Source organism: Dreissena polymorpha, chromosome 16 (assembly GCF_020536995.1).
Source record: "Dreissena polymorpha isolate Duluth1 chromosome 16, UMN_Dpol_1.0, whole genome shotgun sequence".
Taxonomy (NCBI): domain Eukaryota; kingdom Metazoa; phylum Mollusca; class Bivalvia; order Myida; family Dreissenidae; genus Dreissena; species Dreissena polymorpha.
The window spans coordinates 9925420-9947922 of NC_068370.1; the positions used below are offsets into that span (position 1 = coordinate 9925420).

Genomic DNA, 22503 nt, shown 5'->3' on the forward strand with positions numbered 1-22503 from the left:
AAATGAAGATATTCAGCAAAATAATTATGGTATGTAAATAATAGATTCTTAATGTGTTTTCAACAATACAATGATAAATATTATTGTTGATAAATTTAACAATAATTATTCGTCCATATTGCCTAATGTACTAAAGTGATATTATGAGCATGTAACAGTTTATAGGTGTCTATCGCAACCGTTGATTATTTTTGATGTTTCTACTTCATATACACTTATATTAATTAATGCAGCATCATCATACTAAAACAATATACCAGAAAGAGAAAAATAATGCATTTGAATATCAACCGTACTTTCGTTTGACAACTGATCATGCGTTTACGAGTTGAACCTAAATTTAGTTTTAGTGCAGATTTGTTCATACGACACAAAGACACGAAATTGTTTTACGGATCATTTCAGCTTACAGGACTGGGTGGGTCACGTAAGAATATCGAATATAAAATATATTTTTATAAACAACTGGTAGCAAGGTGAGTTGCAGATAATTAATCAGTAACCACATTTTAACTAACTATTTTGACCTGTTAATTCTTTTCAGCTCAATTCAACAGTGCAAAATGCCCATAATATCACTTTAAAGTCTCGTATAAGGTGGCAAATCCAATTATTATGCATAAAAACTGGTCTATTTTTTAACGCATTTCAGTTACTCTTGCATAAAAAATGATAATATCACAGCTTAGGTGCAACGTTGTCAAGAGTTATGGAAGATATATCCATTTCACAATTTGAAGAAATGTTTACATTTTTGCAATTTCCGTACATTTTCGCGATCTCCGCTTTTCCTCGGCTTCTTTCGTGAAGTACGCATATATTGATGACGTAGGGCAAACAACACAATTTCCTCGTAAACAAAGAAAGCCAACATGAGTTCGGTAAGATATTTTTGTGTTACAATATTTTGTTTTACATGGAATTGCATCACGCATACTTGCTTTAGTTTATGTTTCATTTTCTTGACTTAACTTTTGCCTTGATTGTAATTACGACTTTGCAGACAAACTAATTTTAAAGAAACTTATTGCAACTGTCAATTCCACGTCGGTGTCCATATATTTTCGGACATTGAATTAAAAAAACCCTGTTCTTATGTCTAGAAAAATGCTTCTTCATAGGCATCGTCTAATTTAGCGGTTGTATAAATCGTTTATATACCCGTAAAGTAGAGCAAGTTGGTAATTAATAAATATGGTTTCATGAATTTGGTGCATTTAAAGGCACTATAAAGGTGACGATCCGTAATTATTTACCGATTTTTAAATATCTTTCCTTATTTTATTTATAAAGGTTATTAAAAAACAATATATATATGCTATTGGACATTACCATAAAAATATGAGCAATACAACTTGTTTTGAGCTCAAAATACAGTGTCCTCCAAGTCAATCGTGTTTACAAACAATCCGTTTATTTACATCGCTGTTTACTAAATCATGCCAAGCGATTCCGGCCGATTTTCCGGCAACAAATTTTGATTGGTCGGCACAAGACATTGTGTATCACGTGAGCAAGTCAAAGGTGAAGAGGCCAGACATTCAAAACAAAAATGGCGTCAATTGCAAAGAGAAAGCGTACACTATCGATTGAATAAAAATCGAAACGCAGAAAGGATGCGAAAACATCGTATAATCTTGGCCGTATTACTATTGGAAGTGAAGTTGTAAGGTGGAGAGACTTTCAAAGGCAGCACAAATTTTGATCGAACGAGGAAACCGCCCGTTTTCTTTTAGATCAGTGAGTAGCCTACGAGTACGAGTACGAATAAAAATAGTGACTAGATCTAGTGTTGTTTACTTTTCTATTATTCTTGTTTTAGGTGAAGAAATGTTATTTCCATGTATTTGTACGTATATATTACATATTATTAGATAGTTTGAATATATACAGCGAACAAAGAATAACGATGATAATCTTCCAAACCATTTTCATTTATTCAATACAACATGTGTTGCAAGAATTTTCATGTTTGTCATAATGTTTGTTTTCAGTTTTTCCAGCTGTGGGAAGAAAGTAGAACAGAAAGCTACAACAAGCACTCCATTCAAAACAAGACCATCTGTTTTTGAACCTCCAGTATCTGGAATATCTTCCATTTCCAGTGAAGCAGAGAGGCAAGATAAAACTTACTTAGATTGCTTATGAATTTTAACCCTTTGCATACTGGGAAATTTGTCGTCTGCTAAAATATTGTCTGCTGAATTTCTAAAATAAGCATTTTCTTCGATTTGTTTTTCAAAGAATACTATCAGAATAGCAAACAGTTTGGATCCAGATGAGACGCCACATTCTGTGGCGTCTCATCTGGATCCAAACTGTTTGCAAAGGCCTTCAGAATTCGGTTCCCGCACTGGAAGAGTTAATTTCCTTGTGAATGTTTGATTGAACAAAAAAGCATGTGCATCAAATCAAGCAGAATAATAAATCATAACTTTTGTTTAACGGTTAATTTTTTTTTATTTAAAGTACATCTCTTTTCTTGCTTTAATTATTTAGATTTTTAAAAATTAATATTTCATTGATTTTTCTTTATTTTGGGAATGGAGCCCGGGCCTATTGAATTGGGAAAATGTTTCCTGACTTGGGAAATCATGAGCTTTTTTGATATATTATAAATTTTCATCTAATTTCCATCTACAATTCAAATGTTTGTTATTTTGTAATTGTATCAGCCATTATTCAATAAAAAAAATGCTCAAAAACAACTCCATATTGGGAATTGTTTACTTCTATGTGGGAAAAAATTCTTCTTTTTGGCCCCTTTTCTGCCCCAATATAAGCCGAAAAAAAACACACAATGAATTTGGATTTTTTTAATTATCAAGATAATAACATCATCAAAAGTTATTTGAAGCTGAAAAGTATACCTTTTAAAGTTTACACTTATAATATAGGAACATAACTGGACATTAAATGTATTTTTTAAAAATAATTATTTCAGTGTAACAACCATAACTGCCACAGAAGGCAAAAGCTCCTCAGATTATGAGACCACAATGACAGCACCTGGAACTGACATCAGTCATGCCGGTGGTACAGAGGTGATAGGAACTTGTACCACGGTTCCTGCAGTGCGGAAAAAGGGCCATGGAATAACATCCAACCCAAAGTTTGCCTCATTCACAGACCCTTTTAAGTAAGCAAAATGTTATACAGTAAATCATTGTTAAAAAAGTGTTTTTGTGAACAATTATCATAGATAAAAGTTGTTCTTCAAAATGTGTTGCATACCTCATTCGCCTCTGTTTTGTTTCAAGAAGGCTTGTTACCAGTAACTGGTACTGTATCATGAGTATAAATAATTCTACATATACCAGCTTTCTCAATGAAATGTAAACACATGGTTATCAGAACTATAATTCAGTTCATTAGGTTGGATTCATCAACTCGAAATTAATTAAACAAACATGCATTTTGATTTGGATATACGAACAGTGACAGAAAACAAAATTGGAGTGTGTGTCTCTTATTAACAGCCTGTCCATCGATGTCACAAATATTGAGGATGAGGATGAAGATGAAAACGACTCGGACTATGAACCTAGTTTCAGCTTTGAAGCTGTCTTGTAAGTTCTAACAGTTTAGTTTTTGCTGAATATCATATATTGTAGGGAATGATACAATATGTTATATTTAAACAGCCTTTTAAAGGCACACTTAATTAAAACTTAGTGATACATAAAATTAAAAACTGTTTATTGCTTAATGATTACATGTTTAATTACGCTTCTCTGTTGAATAGTTAAATATATTTGCAGAGTACACATATTCAAATCATAAAGCTATTTAGGAGTCAAAATAACATAAATTGTACAGTTTAATCCTCTAATTACCTGTTTAATATATATTCCTTTCATTAATTATTTTTTAAGCTGCATTATGAATTTACAGAGTTGTTTGAAGTGAAAGCAATGCTTCCTGGTTGGCAGACACTTTTCTCAATCAATGTCTAAAATGATATAGACAAACTTTCAAAATAATAAATAAGATTGATTGTGAGATTTTGAAAACAAATGTATAATAAAGGGAATGTATTTGCCTAATTCAATATTGAGTAAAACCTTAAACATTACATATGTAACAAATGTATACAAACATGTATAATATGTTAGTTATCTTATAGGCTTTTCCTGCAGAACTTAAGTTCCAGATTCGATAAAATGATAAATGAATTTTTAGGTTTAATGCCGATTTTTTTTCAGACCAGATGATGTTAACCAAAACTATGAGGAAGCAGCATTTGAAGAAGAGGCATTTGGAAAAGATGGTTGTGATGATGATGCTGATGCAGAAGAAGAGTCTGCAGATGATGACCCTTGTCCTGGCATTCAAAGGCTAAAGACTGAGGCAGACAGTGTGCACTTGATAGGTTCCGCTGTCTGTTTTGCATATGTCTCGGCAATCTTGTCTCTAGCCCGTATTAAAGTGATGTCCTGTTCAGTGACAGGATGCACAGATCCAACCAATATCTGTGTCACAGATTATTTCATTGGATCAGCGTTGTATCTCAAATGGGTAAGATAAAAATCAATCATGCATTAAAGAAGGATTACAGATATAAAAGGAAAAAAGTCATTGCTAGCTACATGTTGTAAATTTATTACAACCTTCAAAGCTATATGCATCTGTACAGCAAAAAAAGTGAGTCCCTGTAACTATTCAGAAATCAGACTTGTTATGCCCCCCGTAGACAACAAGTAGAAATAGGACAACATGCGGTACTGGATTAACAATTTTATTCAAAATTCTAGTGTTTGTAAATTTATTTGGAGTTTTAACTGACATGTAATTAAATGTGTTTTTATTCTTTTGTTATTTTCAGATTGTGAAGAAGAAAGCAAACCAAATTTTAATACCATGGCTGAAGGACATTGTAAACCACTTCTGGTTTGCCTGCAGCAAGGCTGACTCCTATGAAGAATTTCTGGTATGTAATATTTGTGTGGGTGCTTTTTTTCCATATAGTGCATCTTGTCCAAGTGTCCTGTGAGTCTTTCACTATTCTCTCTTATCTTCTCCTACACTTATGATGTTAATTCCCCCATCAAATTTTCATACCCCACCCCCTGAATAGGAGGGGTATATTGTTTTTCTCGATGTCGGTCGGTCTGTTTATCAGTCAGTAGACCAGTTTGTTTCCGATATACAACTAGAAGACCCATATTTCAGTTGCTAAGTCTCACTGATATGATAAGGTTTACTCGTTTGGTTAGTTTTGTTTAAACTAAAACTGAGTTAAGGCACTTTTTGGAGGGCATTAGTGCGACTAAGGAGGCCTTGCTACAACAGTGTAACATTTTGTTTATATTTACATAATAAAACAATAATTGGGGGAAATTATTATCTGATACTGAACTACAGTGACATCTCTTGTGTCATTAGAGATGTGTATATTTCTGAAGAAGGTAAATTCAAAGCATATCAGTGACAATAAACTTATTGATAGTGTCATGCCATCAAAAGTTTCATATTAAATACTTATAAATCAGAATCTAGCTGATACATTCTTATACTTGTTTTTATAAAAAGTCACCTTTATTTTTTCTAGAGCATATGGCGCGGAGTTTTACATCACATCACAAACAAGCACGAATGGATCCTGTCTCAAGGAACTGGAATAAATGGGTGTCTTCATGATCCTTTAGATGAAAACGAAGTGCGTGAAAAACCCTGGCTTTCAACTTCAGACCATGCAAGAGTTTTACAAGACCTGAGTGCTGTGATCCTGGACAAGAGATTCTTGAGCAAAGTGTCATATTACCTGAATTACAGGTAATTTGTTTTTATGTTAGTTTTTCAATATATTTTTTTGTATTTTTAACTTTATGTGATGCTCATCAGGAATTCAATAAAGCCAACATGGAAACATTTTCAAAAGTTTATAATTGTGTCCTATTATTTCAGAACCACTGCTGACATAGAAGTGTTCCACCAGTTAATTTTGATGTACTGTGCAAAGAGGTTTGCATATACACCGCCTGTGTACAGAATCCGCAACCTATTGGCAGCTATCGACCACAACTACCACAGCAACAGACCTCTGAAAACCAACAAAGATGGAGAAATAAGGTTAACTGGTTTATATTTAATTATAGCTTTTTATGTCTGTTTAGATGTAACATAATGCAGATGTAAATATGTCAACAAGTCAAGAATATATAGTTCTAGTTTTGTCCGTCTCTCTCTTCCCCATAAAACTACTAAACATGTTTACTTCAAATTTCATTGTTGAAAAGTAGATGATACTTTGTTTTGTATTTATTCCCTTTTGTTATATTTTCTTATCCCTTTCTTTTCCAAACCTCAGGAACACTCATTGATTTTCTATGAAACTATAGAAAAAAGAGTTTTTGAACCTTGTTTGAAATAATATGCACATTGTATATCAATATGCCCCTTTAATTGCATTTAATTATAGCAGCAGTAAACAAACATTTTGTGTTATTTGGAATAACCTCAAACTGATATCATACTATCAAATTATACTCATTTATCAGTCACTGTAGTTGCACAATGCATTATGAAACAATAAAGATATAATACAGGCAATAAGTACTAAACCTGTTGGTTATTTAAACCAGTATTATCTGTTGAACATAAAATATTGACCATAAGTACTTCATTCCTTTTGCAATATTTGATTATTCAAGAAATTAAATGAGTTTTTTCACTCATTTAATTTTAAATTTATTCAGTAAATTATTTTTTAGAATAATCATGATTTTATGTATTTACACAAATACTCTTTTTTTTGCCCTGATGGCGGATATTTGTGAAAAAGCCTATTGGGGGAACATAGGTCATCTGTGTCAGTTTCATGCAATAATATTGTTAATACAAATTAGTTAGTTGTCATATTATTTTTTGGTAATACATTCTTTTTTGTTGTTAACACAGGTATCACAGATGCTACAACAAAAAAAGCAAGCGCTGGTCAGTCTTTCCAGAGAAAGTAGCCAAGACCTATGGCTACGTTCCAGAGATTGCAGAAATGCTGTACAAAAAACGGATTAAGGATAAAGTAGGAATGGGCAAAAAAATGGTCTTGGAAGAAGGTGATCCAAGAAGACTGGCAAAACACTTGGCCCCAGAATCCCCTCCATCTACCTCAGCAATTGTTCAGGCCAAACAGACCAGGTTCAAGAGAAAATGAAATTGAACTGAAAAAAGAAGTACTTGGTACAATAATTGTTTGAACAGAGCAACAATAATGTTGATATTAGATGTATTGTTTATGATAAATTCTCAATAACATTGATGTCACATGCATTGTCTTTCTGATTTACATGGAGTATGATGTGAGTGAAAAAGTGTATATTTAATAGATTTAAGCACCACCTTTTTATGCCTTCAGATCGAATGATCGGGGTATAATGTTTTTGGCCTGTCTTTCTGTCTGCCATCATGGTATGTGTGTGTCTGTCTGTTATTGTACGTGTGTGTCTGTCATTGTATGTGTGTGTCTGTCCCTAATTTTTATGCCCCCCTTCGAAGAAGAGGGGGTATATTGCTTTGCTCATGTCGGTCGGTCGGTCCGTCCACCAGGTGGTTGTCAGACGATAACTCAAGAACGCTTGGGCCTAGGATCATGAAACTTCATAGGTACATTGATCATGACTCGCAGATGACCCCTATTGGTTTTGAGGTCACTAGGTCAAAGGTCAAGGTCACGGTGACCCAAAATAGTAAAATGGTTTCCAGATGATAACTCAAGAACGCTTAGGCCTAGGATCATGAAACTTGATAGGTAGATTGATCATGACTCGCAGAGGACCCCTATTGATTTTCAGGTCACTAGGTCAAAGGTCAAGGTCACAGTGACCCGAAATAGTAAAATGGTTTCCGGATGATAACTCAAGAACGCTTAGGCCTAGGATCATGAAACTTGATAGGTAGATTGATCAGGACTCACAGGACCCCTATTGATTTTCAGGTCACTAGGTCAAAGGTCAAGGTCACGGTGACAAAAAACATATTCACACAATGGCTCTCACTACAACGGAGAGCCCATATGGGGGGCATGCATGTTTTACAAACAGCCCTTGTTAAACTTTGCCATAACTTTTGCAATATTGATGATAGCAACTTGATATTTGGCATGCGTGTCTATCTCATATAGCTGCATATTTCGAGTGGTGAAAGGTCAAGGTCATCCTGCAAGGTCAAAGATCAATGTAGAATATATGGGTGGGGGCATTGTGTTTCACAAACACAGCTCTTGTTGAAATATATAATATTCTCAAGTTTGAAATTTCATTCTTGTTGTTAAAAATCTATTTATCTGAAATCATAAAAAATATTTAGACTTACTTGGATTGCTTGTTCAGGGGAACTTGATTAGGCAGGTATCCATCAATGATTTTTACATGGTTATGGCCATTTTTTAACTTGGACTTTTCATTGTGAACGTTTAAGCCAAGGTCCCTGTCTAGGCAACTTTAAAGTTCTTTGGTTCACATTATGTTATCCACACAAGGGAACACATTTGTCAAGGCTAGGTAACCCTACAATTAATGGTCGCTACTTTTTTTATCTAACACTTGGAAAAGTGAAAGACGCTGGGAGTAGACGGCTGTTTTAAAGTTGGTGGCAACCTTAATTAATTGTTGCTGTAAGGAGTCCCTATTAGTAAGATTGATTTGATGAAATGGTGTCAAATGATGATGTACCTTCAGTGCATTTTTGTGTTTGAGTTAAGGGGTTTCAAGACCAGAGGATAAATTATTTTGTGAATAAGGTTCATTGCGAAAGGCATATGGTATTGGAAGAAGCCAGGGCCAGTCATATCAAACATCCTACAACATTGGCACCATGCGATGCAATTTTTAAAGTGCCATAAATATGTAACCGTCACATTTATAATTACTTTTGTTGCACATTTTCAAATTAGCTGTCAAATATCCTTTATATTTGAAACAAACAGATCAAAATAACTTATATTTTAATATTTCAAAATTCAATCGTAAGTTCACCTTGTAGTACTGTCTTTGATTAGACAGACCCCCAGATTAGCAATAGCTCGGGTGAGTTGTGAATGATATTCATTGGTGTAATGATTTAATATGTTATTAAATATTTCTGCTTGTAATTGACATGATATACAGTAATTATTTTGTTCTAAAAACAACTCCTATTTTATCATTTATGTTAGCCTTTATTGTTGTTGCTTGCTGACTGAATACAGAATTAATTGCAATGTATATTTTGCAACCATTGTCTTTTGGTTTCTGTGGAAATGTGTTTATTTTTTTTTACATAATTTCATTCAAAATATAAGTAAAAATACCGAAGTTCAAACATAGTTACATAGACCATGGATATCAATTAACATTTTGAACACATGAGCCAAACTTTTTGTAAAGATTATAAAATATTTGTTCTAAAAACATTTGAGCGCATCACAAATTTTAGGGGCAAAGGCTACTCAGCTCGAGGTAATATTTATATCCTTGTAGTAGACATTATAAAAAAATAACATACATGTTACCTTTGTTGTAATTTTGTCAAACATGCTCTTAGCATTGAATCTTAGTATGCAGCGTTCCAAACAAAACTAGATAAAATTACTTTAATAAGTCAGAAGCAATTGCAAAGCAGTTTGATACTTGAATTTTCTGTCTTAAGTTACTGAAATTGCATGTTATTTGTAATGACTGTGCATATATACTTATGTAGTGGTTAACATGTTGATATTCTTACTGCCAATAAAAATAAACAAACTTATTTATATGCTGTTTTTTCATTTAATGCATAAAATACTCTATAACAAATATCATATACATGCATCATATGTGTTGCGTTTTGAGAAAACTGGACAAAATGCCTGTGTGTAAAGTGTTGTCCCAGATTAGCCTGTGCAGTCCGCACAGGCTAATCGTGGAAGACACTTAAACCCTAAACAAGATTTTTGGTAAGAAAGGACTTCCTTTAAACGAAAAATACCATAAAAGCGGAGTGTTTTTCCAGATTAGCCTATGCCGACTGCACAGGCTAATATGGGACGATACCTTACGCACATGCATTATGCCCAGTTTTCTCAGAATGCGACGCATATATAAATTGTTCTATGCAGAAATGTTTATCAATTACATAAAAGTTAACACAGTTTGAACAAACTGCTAACAATACAACATACGTGGACTTATTCACACAGAAAATAGTGTAACTAATTACATTACAAACAAGTAAAATGGATATACGAAATAAACAAGGAATGTTTGTGAAACATGTCTTCCCCCTAAAATGTCCATACAGCTGTTATATGTTATAAAATTGAAAGGCTAAAATATGACTTTGACCTCTGAACAGAACTAGTTACATGCAACTTCCATACCAAAGTTGAGATTTATCACTAAGACACACACTTAGACACAATACATATATATATTGAAATTAAAATATGACTTTCACCTTTGGTGTATCAATACAAATGGATACTTTTGTCTTGTCATAAACAAAAATTATACAAAATGTGAAGACGGAAAGTCAAACAGAACTTTGCAATATCACTCATACAAGGGTGTCATATATCATGTCGATAAACACCGTTATACACATTAACAATACAATTTTTCTTGACCTTGAAGGTATCAACGCCAAAATCAATATGGGTCTTATTGATGAATGCAACACCTATACAAATTATGAAGTGGGACAACAGAACTAATGACCACACTTGGACAAGGCTGTCACAGAAAGTTATTTAAATGAACCTGTGACCTTAACTTATGAGGTATCAATGCCAATATCAGTGTCTTGTTCCAGCGGTATAAAACAACTACACCAAATTCAATAATTAAGTTGCAATAAGAAATTTGGTTTACAACAAAAGAGACTGACCGACGTGAAAGCTTAATGGACCAATTTATTACATAGTTTGCAAGTTTACAATCTTACCAGAGACAGTAAGTCAACTTAAATAAACATAAAATAAAAATACTTTGACTCAGTGCGGGAACCGAATTTTGAAGGCCTTTGCAAACAGTTTAGATACAGATGATATGACACAGAACGTGGCGTCTCATCAGGATCCAAACTGTTTGCTATGCTGATAGTATTCTTTAAAAAAATCAATGAAAATGCTAATTTTAGAAATTCAGCAGACCACATTTTAGCAGACGACAAATTTCCCAGGATGTAAAGGGTTAACATTATAACATTGGGAGACACATTTACAACACAGAAAATTTGTATTAATTTTATAATTTACCAAAAATCACTATTATTAATACTTTATTATATTGTTTTATTCAAAATGATAATGTTTCATAAATAAAAAGTTGATGATTTGTTGTTTTGCAATACATGACAGGGCTTTTTTTTTTTATTTGGGAAAGGGCATGGCCTTCAATTTTGGGGAATTTTTTTTCAACAAAAATGAAAAAGGGGAACACATTTCCCAAAGTAAGCATATTATTTGGGGTAAAACGCATGATTTTTTAAAGAAGTTCCCTTAGGGAAGGGGCCTTTATAAGGCCCTTGTTACAGAAGGAAAACAAGCCCTGCATGACCATAATTCAAGCTGATGCCTTTCAAAGCTGTAGGGTTAATGTCACACCTTTTCAAACAAGACGGGCAGGAACAAAACCCACATAAATTTGGAAGGGGTTAGGGTACTTGTCTCTGATCGCCCAAACACAGCATGATGGAATAACTCTTCTGTTGCCTACTCCAAGCCTTCCATGTGCCCACAGTATATATTGTCTGTAGGCAGCATGTCTGTTGGCCTTGTGCGGGTCCTCTTCATCAGCATCATCCAGCAGAAGGATGTCCCTTCGCTGCAGTCTCGCCAGTCTCAGTACTGCAGGGTCCAGCACAAGAACTGTGAAGTCCTAAATTAACAACTTGACAATTAATTTCAAAATCATTATTGTCTCATGATTTGTAAACATACACACATGCAAGTGTTATTGGTAATTTGTAGCCATTTTTAGCTCATTATTTTTTGAGAAAAAAAATTATGAGCTATTGTCATCACCTGAGCGTTGGCGTCCGGTTAAGTTTTGTGTTTAGGTCCACTTTTATCATATAGAATCAAAGCTTTTGCATTCAACACTGGCTGGCATTTTGACAGAATTATGTGCCCTTTATATACAAAGAAAATTAAACATTTTGTTAAGTTTTGTTTTTGGTCCACTTTACTCATAAAGTATCATAGCTATTGCTTTCAGACTTGCAACACTCGCTAACTATCATAAGCGGACTGTACATGACAAGTTTCATAACTCTGGTTGGCATTTGGACGGAATTATTGCCCTTTTTCAACTTAGTAACTTTGAATATTTGGTTAATTCTAAAGTATCAAGGCGATTGCTTTCAAACTTCATATACTTTCATACTATCATGATCGATCTGTACCTGGCAAGTTGACATAGAGGTCATGTTCTTTTATCATTAAAACCTTTAGATAACATTTGTCACTTACAGGCAGTAGAGAAAAGCAGTGTCTTGGCTCCCTTTCGCAGCATATTCGCTCTGCCTGGGTTGGAATTTCCCTGCATTTTCCACACACACACCAGTCTGGTGACTCAGCACCCTCAGGTGGATGGTATCCACCTTCACCCCTGGCTACTGGCTTATGAAAGTCCAATATAAGACCAGGGTTCTCATCTAGGACCCCCAATATTATTTCCTCAAGCTGTTCTCTTGGCATGGTCTTCATGTCTTCCTAAAGAAAAGAAAAGAAACTGTTAGAAAATAAACAATAATGTTATAAATAGTAATTAAAATTGGAATATCATTTTTAAAACTAGAAATGCGTTCATTGAACACGGATGCCTTGCTGACTGCCATTGGTAGCAGAAATAGACACTTTCCTGATACGCTCCAGACAAAATCCAAGTGCCAGTATTAAAACTTTAAAATGGCACTTACTCAAAGAATACAATGTAGTTATATTATGTTTTTCTTGCACGAAACTTCTCTTTAATAAATTCGTTTATCTTATGATGTGAAAAGTTAATGTAAAGTTATGCTTCAGGCAAACTAAAAGTATACAAATTTGCAAAAGGCGATAGGTAAAAATCTATAAGAGGTATAGTATGTTTCCTTTGCATTGCACTTCTTCTCAGTGATATTTTTCAGTCTAAAAAGTTCATAGACACTATAATTCACAGTTTTTTAGGTTATGCTTATCACAAAACTTGAAGATCAACTGCACATATTATGTGCTAGTTAATACTTACTCGAAATCTGTCTTTCCTTGTTTGAATGACAGAAAGGGCAACTTCATCCCTATTTGGATCAGCTTCCCGAACAGATTTTTTGCCTTTTCGGGAAGCCGGACCTTTGCCCTTTCCTCTGCCCCTTCCTCTGCCACGAGCTGAAACATTTTGTTACTTTAAATATCTGTTTTGAAAAAGTATGTACATGTACAACTAGAAAAGCTGTCAGACGAAGCATGCATTCTACAAATACAAGTGCCACAAAGTTTGGTCACCTGATTCAAATGTTATTAAAATGTGTTATCTTTCTATATTCACTTTAGACGTCATCATCAAGCTCAAACAGCATATTTGACAGTCCTGTGCGTCTAGGAAAAAGGAGAGCCTCCCAAAGAAGAGCATCCCCAAGCACAAGTGCCACAGAGAGCCCAATTCGACCAGGTATATATAGGAAGCTGCTTAAAAAAACTTGGCGGTGGTCCCTTTTTGTCAATTTTATGGACAATAACAGGGATTTCAACTGAAGCAGAAACCTGCGTTTTGATGCAAGTAAACTGCAGTTTTTTTTCCGTTTTTAATCCTGCAAAAAAATAGCTTTACATCATTTTACTTCCAAAATGACAAGAAATGATCTTTGTTGCTACAAATAATGCTTTTTTGAAATTTTTTAACCATGAATATGACAAATAAGCTATAACAAAATATTAAACATTCAGAAAAGAACACATTTAAAATTACTTTAGTGTTTTGACCCTAAGAATTTTCATTTGGACCCCTTATATTTGGCAATGGCAGGTAATTTCGACTTCTGGTTTTCACCATATACGGAAATTCGTGAACAAAATATTTTGTACACATGCCTTTTGACTTTTTCAAACTTTATTCAAAAGCAGTGAATTATAATTGCTACATGCATCATTTGTAAAAAAATAATTAATATACAACTTAGTTTTTTTTGTAGGTGAAAACTTAAATTCAAAGAAAATTTAAGGTATTTTTAAATACATAGGACATACATAGTCGTATGTCAAATGGTACGAAAAAGAAAACACCACAAAATCAAGAAATATGTTCATCCATTTTTTTAAAAAAATATAACAAAATGTTTCAGCTCGTGGCAGAGGAAGGGGCAGAGGAAAGGGCAAAGGTCCGGCTTCCCGAAAAGGCAAAAAATCTGTTCGGGAAGCTGATCCAAATAGGGATGAAGTTGCCCTTTCTGTCATTCAAACAAGGAAAGACAGATTTCGAGTAAGTATTAACTAGCACATAATATGTGCAGTTGATCTTCAAGTTTTGTGATAAGCATAACCTAAAAAACTGTGAATTATAGTGTCTATGAACTTTTTAGACTGAAAAATATCACTGAGAAGAAGTGCAATGCAAAGGAAACATACTATACCTCTTATAGATTTTTACCTATCGCCTTTTGCAAATTTGTATACTTTTAGTTTGCCTGAAGCATAACTTGAAAAATTACATTAACTTTTCACATCATAAGATAAACGAATTTATTAAAGAGAAGTTTCGTGCAAGAAAAACATAATATAACTACATTGTATTCTTTGAGTAAGTGCCATTTTAAAGTTTTAATACTGGCACTTGGATTTTGTCTGGAGCGTATCAGGAAAGTGTCTATTTCTGCTACCAATGGCAGTCAGCAAGGCATCCGTGTTCAATGAACGCATTTCTAGTTTTAAAAATGATATTCCAATTTTAATTACTATTTATAACATTATTGTTTATTTTCTAACAGTTTCTTTTCTTTTCTTTAGGAAGACATGAAGACCATGCCAAGAGAACAGCTTGAGGAAATAATATTGGGGGTCCTAGATGAGAACCCTGGTCTTATATTGGACTTTCATAAGCCAGTAGCCAGGGGTGAAGGTGGATACCATCCACCTGAGGGTGCTGAGTCACCAGACTGGTGTGTGTGTGGAAAATGCAGGGAAATTCCAACCCAGGCAGAGCGAATATGCTGCGAAAGGGAGCCAAGACACTGCTTTTCTCTACTGCCTGTAAGTGACAAATGTTATCTAAAGGTTTTAATGATAAAAGAACATGACCTCTATGTCAACTTGCCAGGTACAGATCGATCATGATAGTATGAAAGTATATGAAGTTTGAAAGCAATCGCCTTGATACTTTAGAATTAACCAAATATTCAAAGTTACTAAGTTGAAAAAGGGCAATAATTCCGTCCAAATGCCAACCAGAGTTATGAAACTTGTCATGTACAGTCCGCTTATGATAGTTAGCGAGTGTTGCAAGTCTGAAAGCAATAGCTATGATACTTTATGAGTAAAGTGGACCAAAAACAAAACTTAACAAAATGTTTAATTTTCTTTGTATATAAAGGGCACATAATTCTGTCAAAATGCCAGCCAGTGTTGAATGCAAAAGCTTTGATTCTATATGATAAAAGTGGACCTAAACACAAAACTTAACCGGACGCCAACGCTCAGGTGATGACAATAGCTCATAATTTTTTTTCTCAAAAAATAATGAGCTAAAAATGGCTACAAATTACCAATAACACTTGCATGTGTGTATGTTTACAAATCATGAGACAATAATGATTTTGAAATTAATTGTCAAGTTGTTAATTTAGGACTTCACAGTTCTTGTGCTGGACCCTGCAGTACTGAGACTGGCGAGACTGCAGCGAAGGGACATCCTTCTGCTGGATGATGCTGATGAAGAGGACCCGCACAAGGCCAACAGACATGCTGCCTACAGACAATATATACTGTGGGCACATGGAAGGCTTGGAGTAGGCAACAGAAGAGTTATTCCATCATGCTGTGTTTGGGCGATCAGAGACAAGTACCCTAACCCCTTCCAAATTTATGTGGGTTTTGTTCCTGCCCGTCTTGTTTGAAAAGGTGTGACATTAACCCTACAGCTTTGAAAGGCATCAGCTTGAATTATGGTCATGCAGGGCTTGTTTTCCTTCTGTAACAAGGGCCTTATAAAGGCCCCTTCCCTAAGGGAACTTCTTTAAAAAATCATGCGTTTTACCCCAAATAATATGCTTACTTTGGGAAATGTGTTCCCCTTTTTCATTTTTGTTGAAAAAAAATTCCCCAAAATTGAAGGCCATGCCCTTTCCCAAATAAAAAAAAAAGCCCTGTCATGTATTGCAAAACAACAAATCATCAACTTTTTATTTATGAAACATTATCATTTTGAATAAAACAATATAATAAAGTATTAATAATAGTGATTTTTGGTAAATTATAAAATTAATACAAATTTTCTGTGTTGTAAATGTGTCTCCCAATGTTATAATGTTAACCCTTTACATCCTGGGAAATTTGTCGTCTGCTAAAATGTGGTCTGCTGAATTTCTAAAATTAGCATTTTCATTGATTTTTTTAAAGAATACTATCAGCATAGCAAACAGTTTGGATCCTGATGAGACGCCACGTTCTGTGTCATATCATCTGTATCTAAACTGTTTGCAAAGGCCTTCAAAATTCGGTTCCCGCACTGAGTCAAAGTATTTTTATTTTATGTTTATTTAAGTTGACTTACTGTCTCTGGTAAGATTGTAAACTTGCAAACTATGTAATAAATTGGTCCATTAAGCTTTCACGTCGGTCAGTCTCTTTTGTTGTAAACCAAATTTCTTATTGCAACTTAATTATTGAATTTGGTGTAGTTGTTTTATACCGCTGGAACAAGACACTGATATTGGCATTGATACCTCATAAGTTAAGGTCACAGGTTCATTTAAATAACTTTCTGTGACAGCCTTGTCCAAGTGTGGTCATTAGTTCTGTTGTCCCACTTCATAATTTGTATAGGTGTTGCATTCATCAATAAGACCCATATTGATTTTGGCGTTGATACCTTCAAGGTCAAGAAAAATTGTATTGTTAATGTGTATAACGGTGTTTATCGACATGATATATGACACCCTTGTATGAGTGATATTGCAAAGTTCTGTTTGACTTTCCGTCTTCACATTTTGTATAATTTTTGTTTATGACAAGACAAAAGTATCCATTTGTATTGATACACCAAAGGTGAAAGTCATATTTTAATTTCAATATATATATGTATTGTGTCTAAGTGTGTGTCTTAGTGATAAATCTCAACTTTGGTATGGAAGTTGCATGTAACTAGTTCTGTTCAGAGGTCAAAGTCATATTTTAGCCTTTCAATTTTATAACATATAACAGCTGTATGGACATTTTAGGGGGAAGACATGTTTCACAAACATTCCTTGTTTATTTCGTATATCCATTTTACTTGTTTGTAATGTAATTAGTTACACTATTTTCTGTGTGAATAAGTCCACGTATGTTGTATTGTTAGCAGTTTGTTCAAACTGTGTTAACTTTTATGTAATTGATAAACATTTCTGCATAGAACAATTTATATATGCGTCGCATTCTGAGAAAACTGGGCATAATGCATGTGCGTAAGGTATCGTCCCATATTAGCCTGTGCAGTCGGCATAGGCTAATCTGGAAAAACACTCCGCTTTTATGGTATTTTTCGTTTAAAGGAAGTCCTTTCTTACCAAAAATCTTGTTTAGGGTTTAAGTGTCTTCCACGATTAGCCTGTGCGGACTGCACAGGCTAATCTGGGACAACACTTTACACACAGGCATTTTGTCCAGTTTTCTCAAAACGCAACACATATGATGCATGTATATGATATTTGTTATAGAGTATTTTATGCATTAAATGAAAAAACAGCATATAAATAAGTTTGTTTATTTTTATTGGCAGTAAGAATATCAACATGTTAACCACTACATAAGTATATATGCACAGTCATTACAAATAACATGCAATTTCAGTAACTTAAGACAGAAAATTCAAGTATCAAACTGCTTTGCAATTGCTTCTGACTTATTAAAGTAATTTTATCTAGTTTTGTTTGGAACGCTGCATACTAAGATTCAATGCTAAGAGCATGTTTGACAAAATTACAACAAAGGTAACATGTATGTTATTTTTTTATAATGTCTACTACAAGGATATAAATATTACCTCGAGCTGAGTAGCCTTTGCCCCTAAAATTTGTGATGCGCTCAAATGTTTTTAGAACAAATATTTTATAATCTTTACAAAAAGTTTGGCTCATGTGTTCAAAATGTTAATTGATATCCATGGTCTATGTAACTATGTTTGAACTTCGGTATTTTTACTTATATTTTGAATGAAATTATGTAAAAAAAAAATAAACACATTTCCACAGAAACCAAAAGACAATGGTTGCAAAATATACATTGCAATTAATTCTGTATTCAGTCAGCAAGCAACAACAATAAAGGCTAACATAAATGATAAAATAGGAGTTGTTTTTAGAACAAAATAATTACTGTATATCATGTCAATTACAAGCAGAAATATTTAATAACATATTAAATCATTACACCAATGAATATCATTCACAACTCACCCGAGCTATTGCTAATCTGGGGTCTGTCTAATCAAAGACAGTACTAAAAGGTTAACTTACGATTGAATTTTGAAATATTAAAATATAAGTTATTTTGATCTGTTTGTTTCAAATATAAAGGATATTTGACAGCTAATTTGAAAATGTGCAACAAAAGTAATTATAAATGTGACGGTTACATATTTATGGCACTTTAAAAATTGCATCGCATGGTGCCAATGTTGTAGGATGTTTGATATGACTGGCCCTGGCTTCTTCCAATACCATATGCCTTTCGCAATGAACCTTATTCACAAAATAATTTATCCTCTGGTCTTGAAACCCCTTAACTCAAACACAAAAATGCACTGAAGGTACATCATCATTTGACACCATTTCATCAAATCAATCTTACTAATAGGGACTCCTTACAGCAACAATTAATTAAGGTTGCCACCAACTTTAAAACAGCCGTCTACTCCCAGCGTCTTTCACTTTTCCCAGTGCTAGATAAAAAAAGTAGCGACCATTAATTGTAGGGTTACCTAGCCTTGACAAATGTGTTCCCTTGTGTGGATAACATAATGTGAACCAAAGAACTTTAAAGTTGCCTAGACAGGGACCTTGGCTTAAACGTTCACAATGAAAAGTCCAAGTTAAAAAATGGCCATAACCATGTAAAAATCATTGATGGATACCTGCCTAATCAAGTTCCCCTGAACAAGCAATCCAAGTAAGTCTAAATATTTTTTATGATTTCAGATAAATAGATTTTTAACAACAAGAATGAAATTTCAAACTTGAGAATATTATATATTTCAACAAGAGCTGTGTTTGTGAAACACAATGCCCCCACCCATATATTCTACATTGATCTTTGACCTTGCAGGATGACCTTGACCTTTCACCACTCGAAATATGCAGCTATATGAGATAGACACGCATGTCAAGTTATCAAGTTGCTATCATCAATATTGCAAAAGTTATGGCAAAGTTTAACAAGGGCTGTTTGTAAAACATGCATGCCCCCCATATGGGCTCTCCGTTGTAGTGAGAGCCATTGTGTGAATATGTTTTTTGTCACCGTGACCTTGACCTTTGACCTAGTGACCTGAAAATCAATAGGGGTCCTGTGAGTCCTGATCAATCTACCTATCAAGTTTCATGATCCTAGGCCTAAGCGTTCTTGAGTTATCATCCGGAAACCATTTTACTATTTCGGGTCACTGTGACCTTGACCTTTGACCTAGTGACCTGAAAATCAATAGGGGTCCTCTGCGAGTCATGATCAATCTACCTATCAAGTTTCATGATCCTAGGCCTAAGCGTTCTTGAGTTATCATCTGGAAACCATTTTACTATTTTGGGTCACCGTGACCTTGACCTTTGACCTAGTGACCTCAAAATCAATAGGGGTCATCTGCGAGTCATGATCAATGTACCTATGAAGTTTCATGATCCTAGGCCCAAGCGTTCTTGAGTTATCGTCTGACAACCACCTGGTGGACGGACCGACCGACCGACATGAGCAAAGCAATATACACCCTCTTCTTCGAAGGGGGGCATAAAAATTAGGGACAGACACACACATACAATGACAGACACACACGTACAATAACAGACAGACACACACATACCATGATGGCAGACAGAAAGACAGGCCAAAAACATTATACCCCGATCATTCGATCTGAAGGCATAAAAAGGTGGTGCTTAAATCTATTAAATATACACTTTTTCACTCACATCATACTCCATGTAAATCAGAAAGACAATGCATGTGACATCAATGTTATTGAGAATTTATCATAAACAATACATCTAATATCAACATTATTGTTGCTCTGTTCAAACAATTATTGTACCAAGTACTTCTTTTTTCAGTTCAATTTCATTTTCTCTTGAACCTGGTCTGTTTGGCCTGAACAATTGCTGAGGTAGATGGAGGGGATTCTGGGGCCAAGTGTTTTGCCAGTCTTCTTGGATCACCTTCTTCCAAGACCATTTTTTTGCCCATTCCTACTTTATCCTTAATCCGTTTTTTGTACAGCATTTCTGCAATCTCTGGAACGTAGCCATAGGTCTTGGCTACTTTCTCTGGAAAGACTGACCAGCGCTTGCTTTTTTTGTTGTAGCATCTGTGATACCTGTGTTAACAACAAAAAAGAATGTATTACCAAAAAATAATATGACAACTAACTAATTTGTATTAACAATATTATTGCATGAAACTGACACAGATGACCTATGTTCCCCCAATAGGCTTTTTCACAAATATCCGCCATCAGGGCAAAAAAAAGAGTATTTGTGTAAATACATAAAATCATGATTATTCTAAAAAATTATTTACTGAATAAATTTAAAATTAAATGAGTGAAAAAACTCATTTAATTTCTTGAATAATCAAATATTGCAAAAGGAATGAAGTACTTATGGTCAATATTTTATGTTCAACAGATAATACTGGTTTAAATAACCAACAGGTTTAGTACTTATTGCCTGTATTATATCTTTATTGTTTCATAATGCATTGTGCAACTACAGTGACTGATAAATGAGTATAATTTGATAGTATGATATCAGTTTGAGGTTATTCAAAATAACACAAAATGTTTGTTTACTGCTGCTATAATTAAATGCAATTAAAGGGGCATATTGATATACAATGTGCATATTATTTCAAACAAGGTTCAAAAACTCTTTTTTCTATTGTTTCATAGAAAATCAATGAGTGTTCCTGAGGTTTGGAAAAGAAAGGGATAAGAAAATATAACAAAAGGGAATAAATACAAAACAAAGTATCATCTACTTTTCAACAATGAAATTTGAAGTAAACATGTTTAGTAGTTTTATGGGGAAGAGAGAGACGGACAAAACTAGAACTATATATTCTTGACTTGTTGACATATTTACATCTGCATTATGTTACATCTAAACAGACATAAAAAGCTATAATTAAATATAAACCAGTTAACCTTATTTCTCCATCTTTGTTGGTTTTCAGAGGTCTGTTGCTGTGGTAGTTGTGGTCGATAGCTGCCAATAGGTTGCGGATTCTGTACACAGGCGGTGTATATGCAAACCTCTTTGCACAGTACATCAAAATTAACTGGTGGAACACTTCTATGTCAGCAGTGGTTCTGAAATAATAGGACACAATTATAAACTTTTGAAAATGTTTCCATGTTGGCTTTATTGAATTCCTGATGAGCATCACATAAAGTTAAAAATACAAAAAAATATATTGAAAAACTAACATAAAAACAAATTACCTGTAATTCAGGTAATATGACACTTTGCTCAAGAATCTCTTGTCCAGGATCACAGCACTCAGGTCTTGTAAAACTCTTGCATGGTCTGAAGTTGAAAGCCAGGGTTTTTCACGCACTTCGTTTTCATCTAAAGGATCATGAAGACACCCATTTATTCCAGTTCCTTGAGACAGGATCCATTCGTGCTTGTTTGTGATGTGATGTAAAACTCCGCGCCATATGCTCAAGAAAAAATAAAGGTGACTTTTTATAAAAACAAGTATAAGAATGTATCAGCTAGATTCTGATTTATAAGTATTTAATATGAAACTTTTGATGGCATGACACTATCAATAAGTTTATTGTCACTGATATGCTTTGAATTTACCTTCTTCAGAAATATACACATCTCTAATGACACAAGAGATGTCACTGTAGTTCAGTATCAGATAATAATTTCCCCCAATTATTGTTTTATTATGTAAATATAAACAAAATGTTACACTGTTGTAGCAAGGCCTCCTTAGTCGCACTAATGCCCTCCAAAAAGTGCCTTAACTCAGTTTTAGTTTAAACAAAACTAACCAAACGAGTAAACCTTATCATATCAGTGAGACTTAGCAACTGAAATATGGGTCTTCTAGTTGTATATCGGAAACAAACTGGTCTACTGACTGATAAACAGACCGAC

At 34.1% G+C, this 22503-nt stretch overlaps 4 protein-coding genes across 4 annotated transcripts; 2 read left to right on the forward strand and 2 right to left on the reverse strand.

Annotated features, from left to right (window-relative positions):
* Positions 1 to 1965: 1965 nt before the first annotated feature.
* Positions 1966 to 9726, forward strand: LOC127861882 (uncharacterized). Its single transcript, XM_052400596.1, has 8 exons — positions 1966 to 2117; positions 2945 to 3139; positions 3480 to 3569; positions 4206 to 4518; positions 4826 to 4930; positions 5552 to 5775; positions 5908 to 6072; positions 6901 to 9726. Exons 1-8 carry the CDS (start codon positions 1969 to 1971, stop codon positions 7154 to 7156), a joined length of 1497 nt encoding a protein of 498 aa, XP_052256556.1. The 5' UTR covers positions 1966 to 1968; the 3' UTR covers positions 7157 to 9726.
* Positions 9367 to 13325, reverse strand: LOC127861893 (P2X purinoceptor 7-like). The gene is made up of 3 exons (XM_052400620.1): positions 13188 to 13325; positions 12428 to 12670; positions 9367 to 11834 (listed from the first exon to the last, which is right to left on the reverse strand). The coding sequence occupies exons 2-3, from the start codon at positions 12662 to 12664 to the stop codon at positions 11565 to 11567; spliced, it is 507 nt and encodes a 168-aa protein (XP_052256580.1). The 5' UTR covers positions 12665 to 12670; positions 13188 to 13325; the 3' UTR covers positions 9367 to 11564.
* Positions 13326 to 13491: 166 nt separating this feature from the next.
* Positions 13492 to 18241, forward strand: LOC127861895 (P2X purinoceptor 7-like). The gene is made up of 4 exons (XM_052400621.1): positions 13492 to 13607; positions 14278 to 14414; positions 14939 to 15181; positions 15775 to 18241. Exons 3-4 carry the CDS (start codon positions 14945 to 14947, stop codon positions 16042 to 16044), a joined length of 507 nt encoding a protein of 168 aa, XP_052256581.1. The 5' UTR covers positions 13492 to 13607; positions 14278 to 14414; positions 14939 to 14944; the 3' UTR covers positions 16045 to 18241.
* Positions 17882 to 22078, reverse strand: LOC127861896 (uncharacterized). The gene is made up of 3 exons (XM_052400622.1): positions 21834 to 22078; positions 21537 to 21701; positions 17882 to 20708 (listed from the first exon to the last, which is right to left on the reverse strand). The coding sequence occupies exons 2-3, from the start codon at positions 21659 to 21661 to the stop codon at positions 20453 to 20455; spliced, it is 381 nt and encodes a 126-aa protein (XP_052256582.1). The 5' UTR covers positions 21662 to 21701; positions 21834 to 22078; the 3' UTR covers positions 17882 to 20452.
* Between the last annotated feature and the right edge of the window lie 425 nt (positions 22079 to 22503).

Excerpts from the sequence above, each read along its gene's own strand:
- LOC127861893 (XM_052400620.1), bottom strand. The coding sequence starts at position 12,664 with ATGAAGACCATGCCAAGAGAACAGCTTGAGGAAATAATATTGGGGGTC. Across the intron at positions 11,835-12,427 it reads ACTGCTTTTCTCTACTGCCT|GACTTCACAGTTCTTGTGCT; the intron begins GTAAGTGACAAA and ends TTGTTAATTTAG.
- LOC127861895 (XM_052400621.1), top strand. The coding sequence starts at position 14,945 with ATGAAGACCATGCCAAGAGAACAGCTTGAGGAAATAATATTGGGGGTC. Across the intron at positions 15,182-15,774 it reads ACTGCTTTTCTCTACTGCCT|GACTTCACAGTTCTTGTGCT; the intron begins GTAAGTGACAAA and ends TTGTTAATTTAG.
- LOC127861896 (XM_052400622.1), bottom strand. The coding sequence starts at position 21,661 with ATGTACTGTGCAAAGAGGTTTGCATATACACCGCCTGTGTACAGAATC. Across the intron at positions 20,709-21,536 it reads AACAAAGATGGAGAAATAAG|GTATCACAGATGCTACAACA; the intron begins GTTAACTGGTTT and ends TTGTTAACACAG.
- LOC127861882 (XM_052400596.1), top strand. The coding sequence starts at position 1,969 with ATGTTTGTCATAATGTTTGTTTTCAGTTTTTCCAGCTGTGGGAAGAAA. Across the intron at positions 4,519-4,825 it reads CAGCGTTGTATCTCAAATGG|ATTGTGAAGAAGAAAGCAAA; the intron begins GTAAGATAAAAA and ends TGTTATTTTCAG. Across the intron at positions 4,931-5,551 it reads ACTCCTATGAAGAATTTCTG|AGCATATGGCGCGGAGTTTT; the intron begins GTATGTAATATT and ends TATTTTTTCTAG.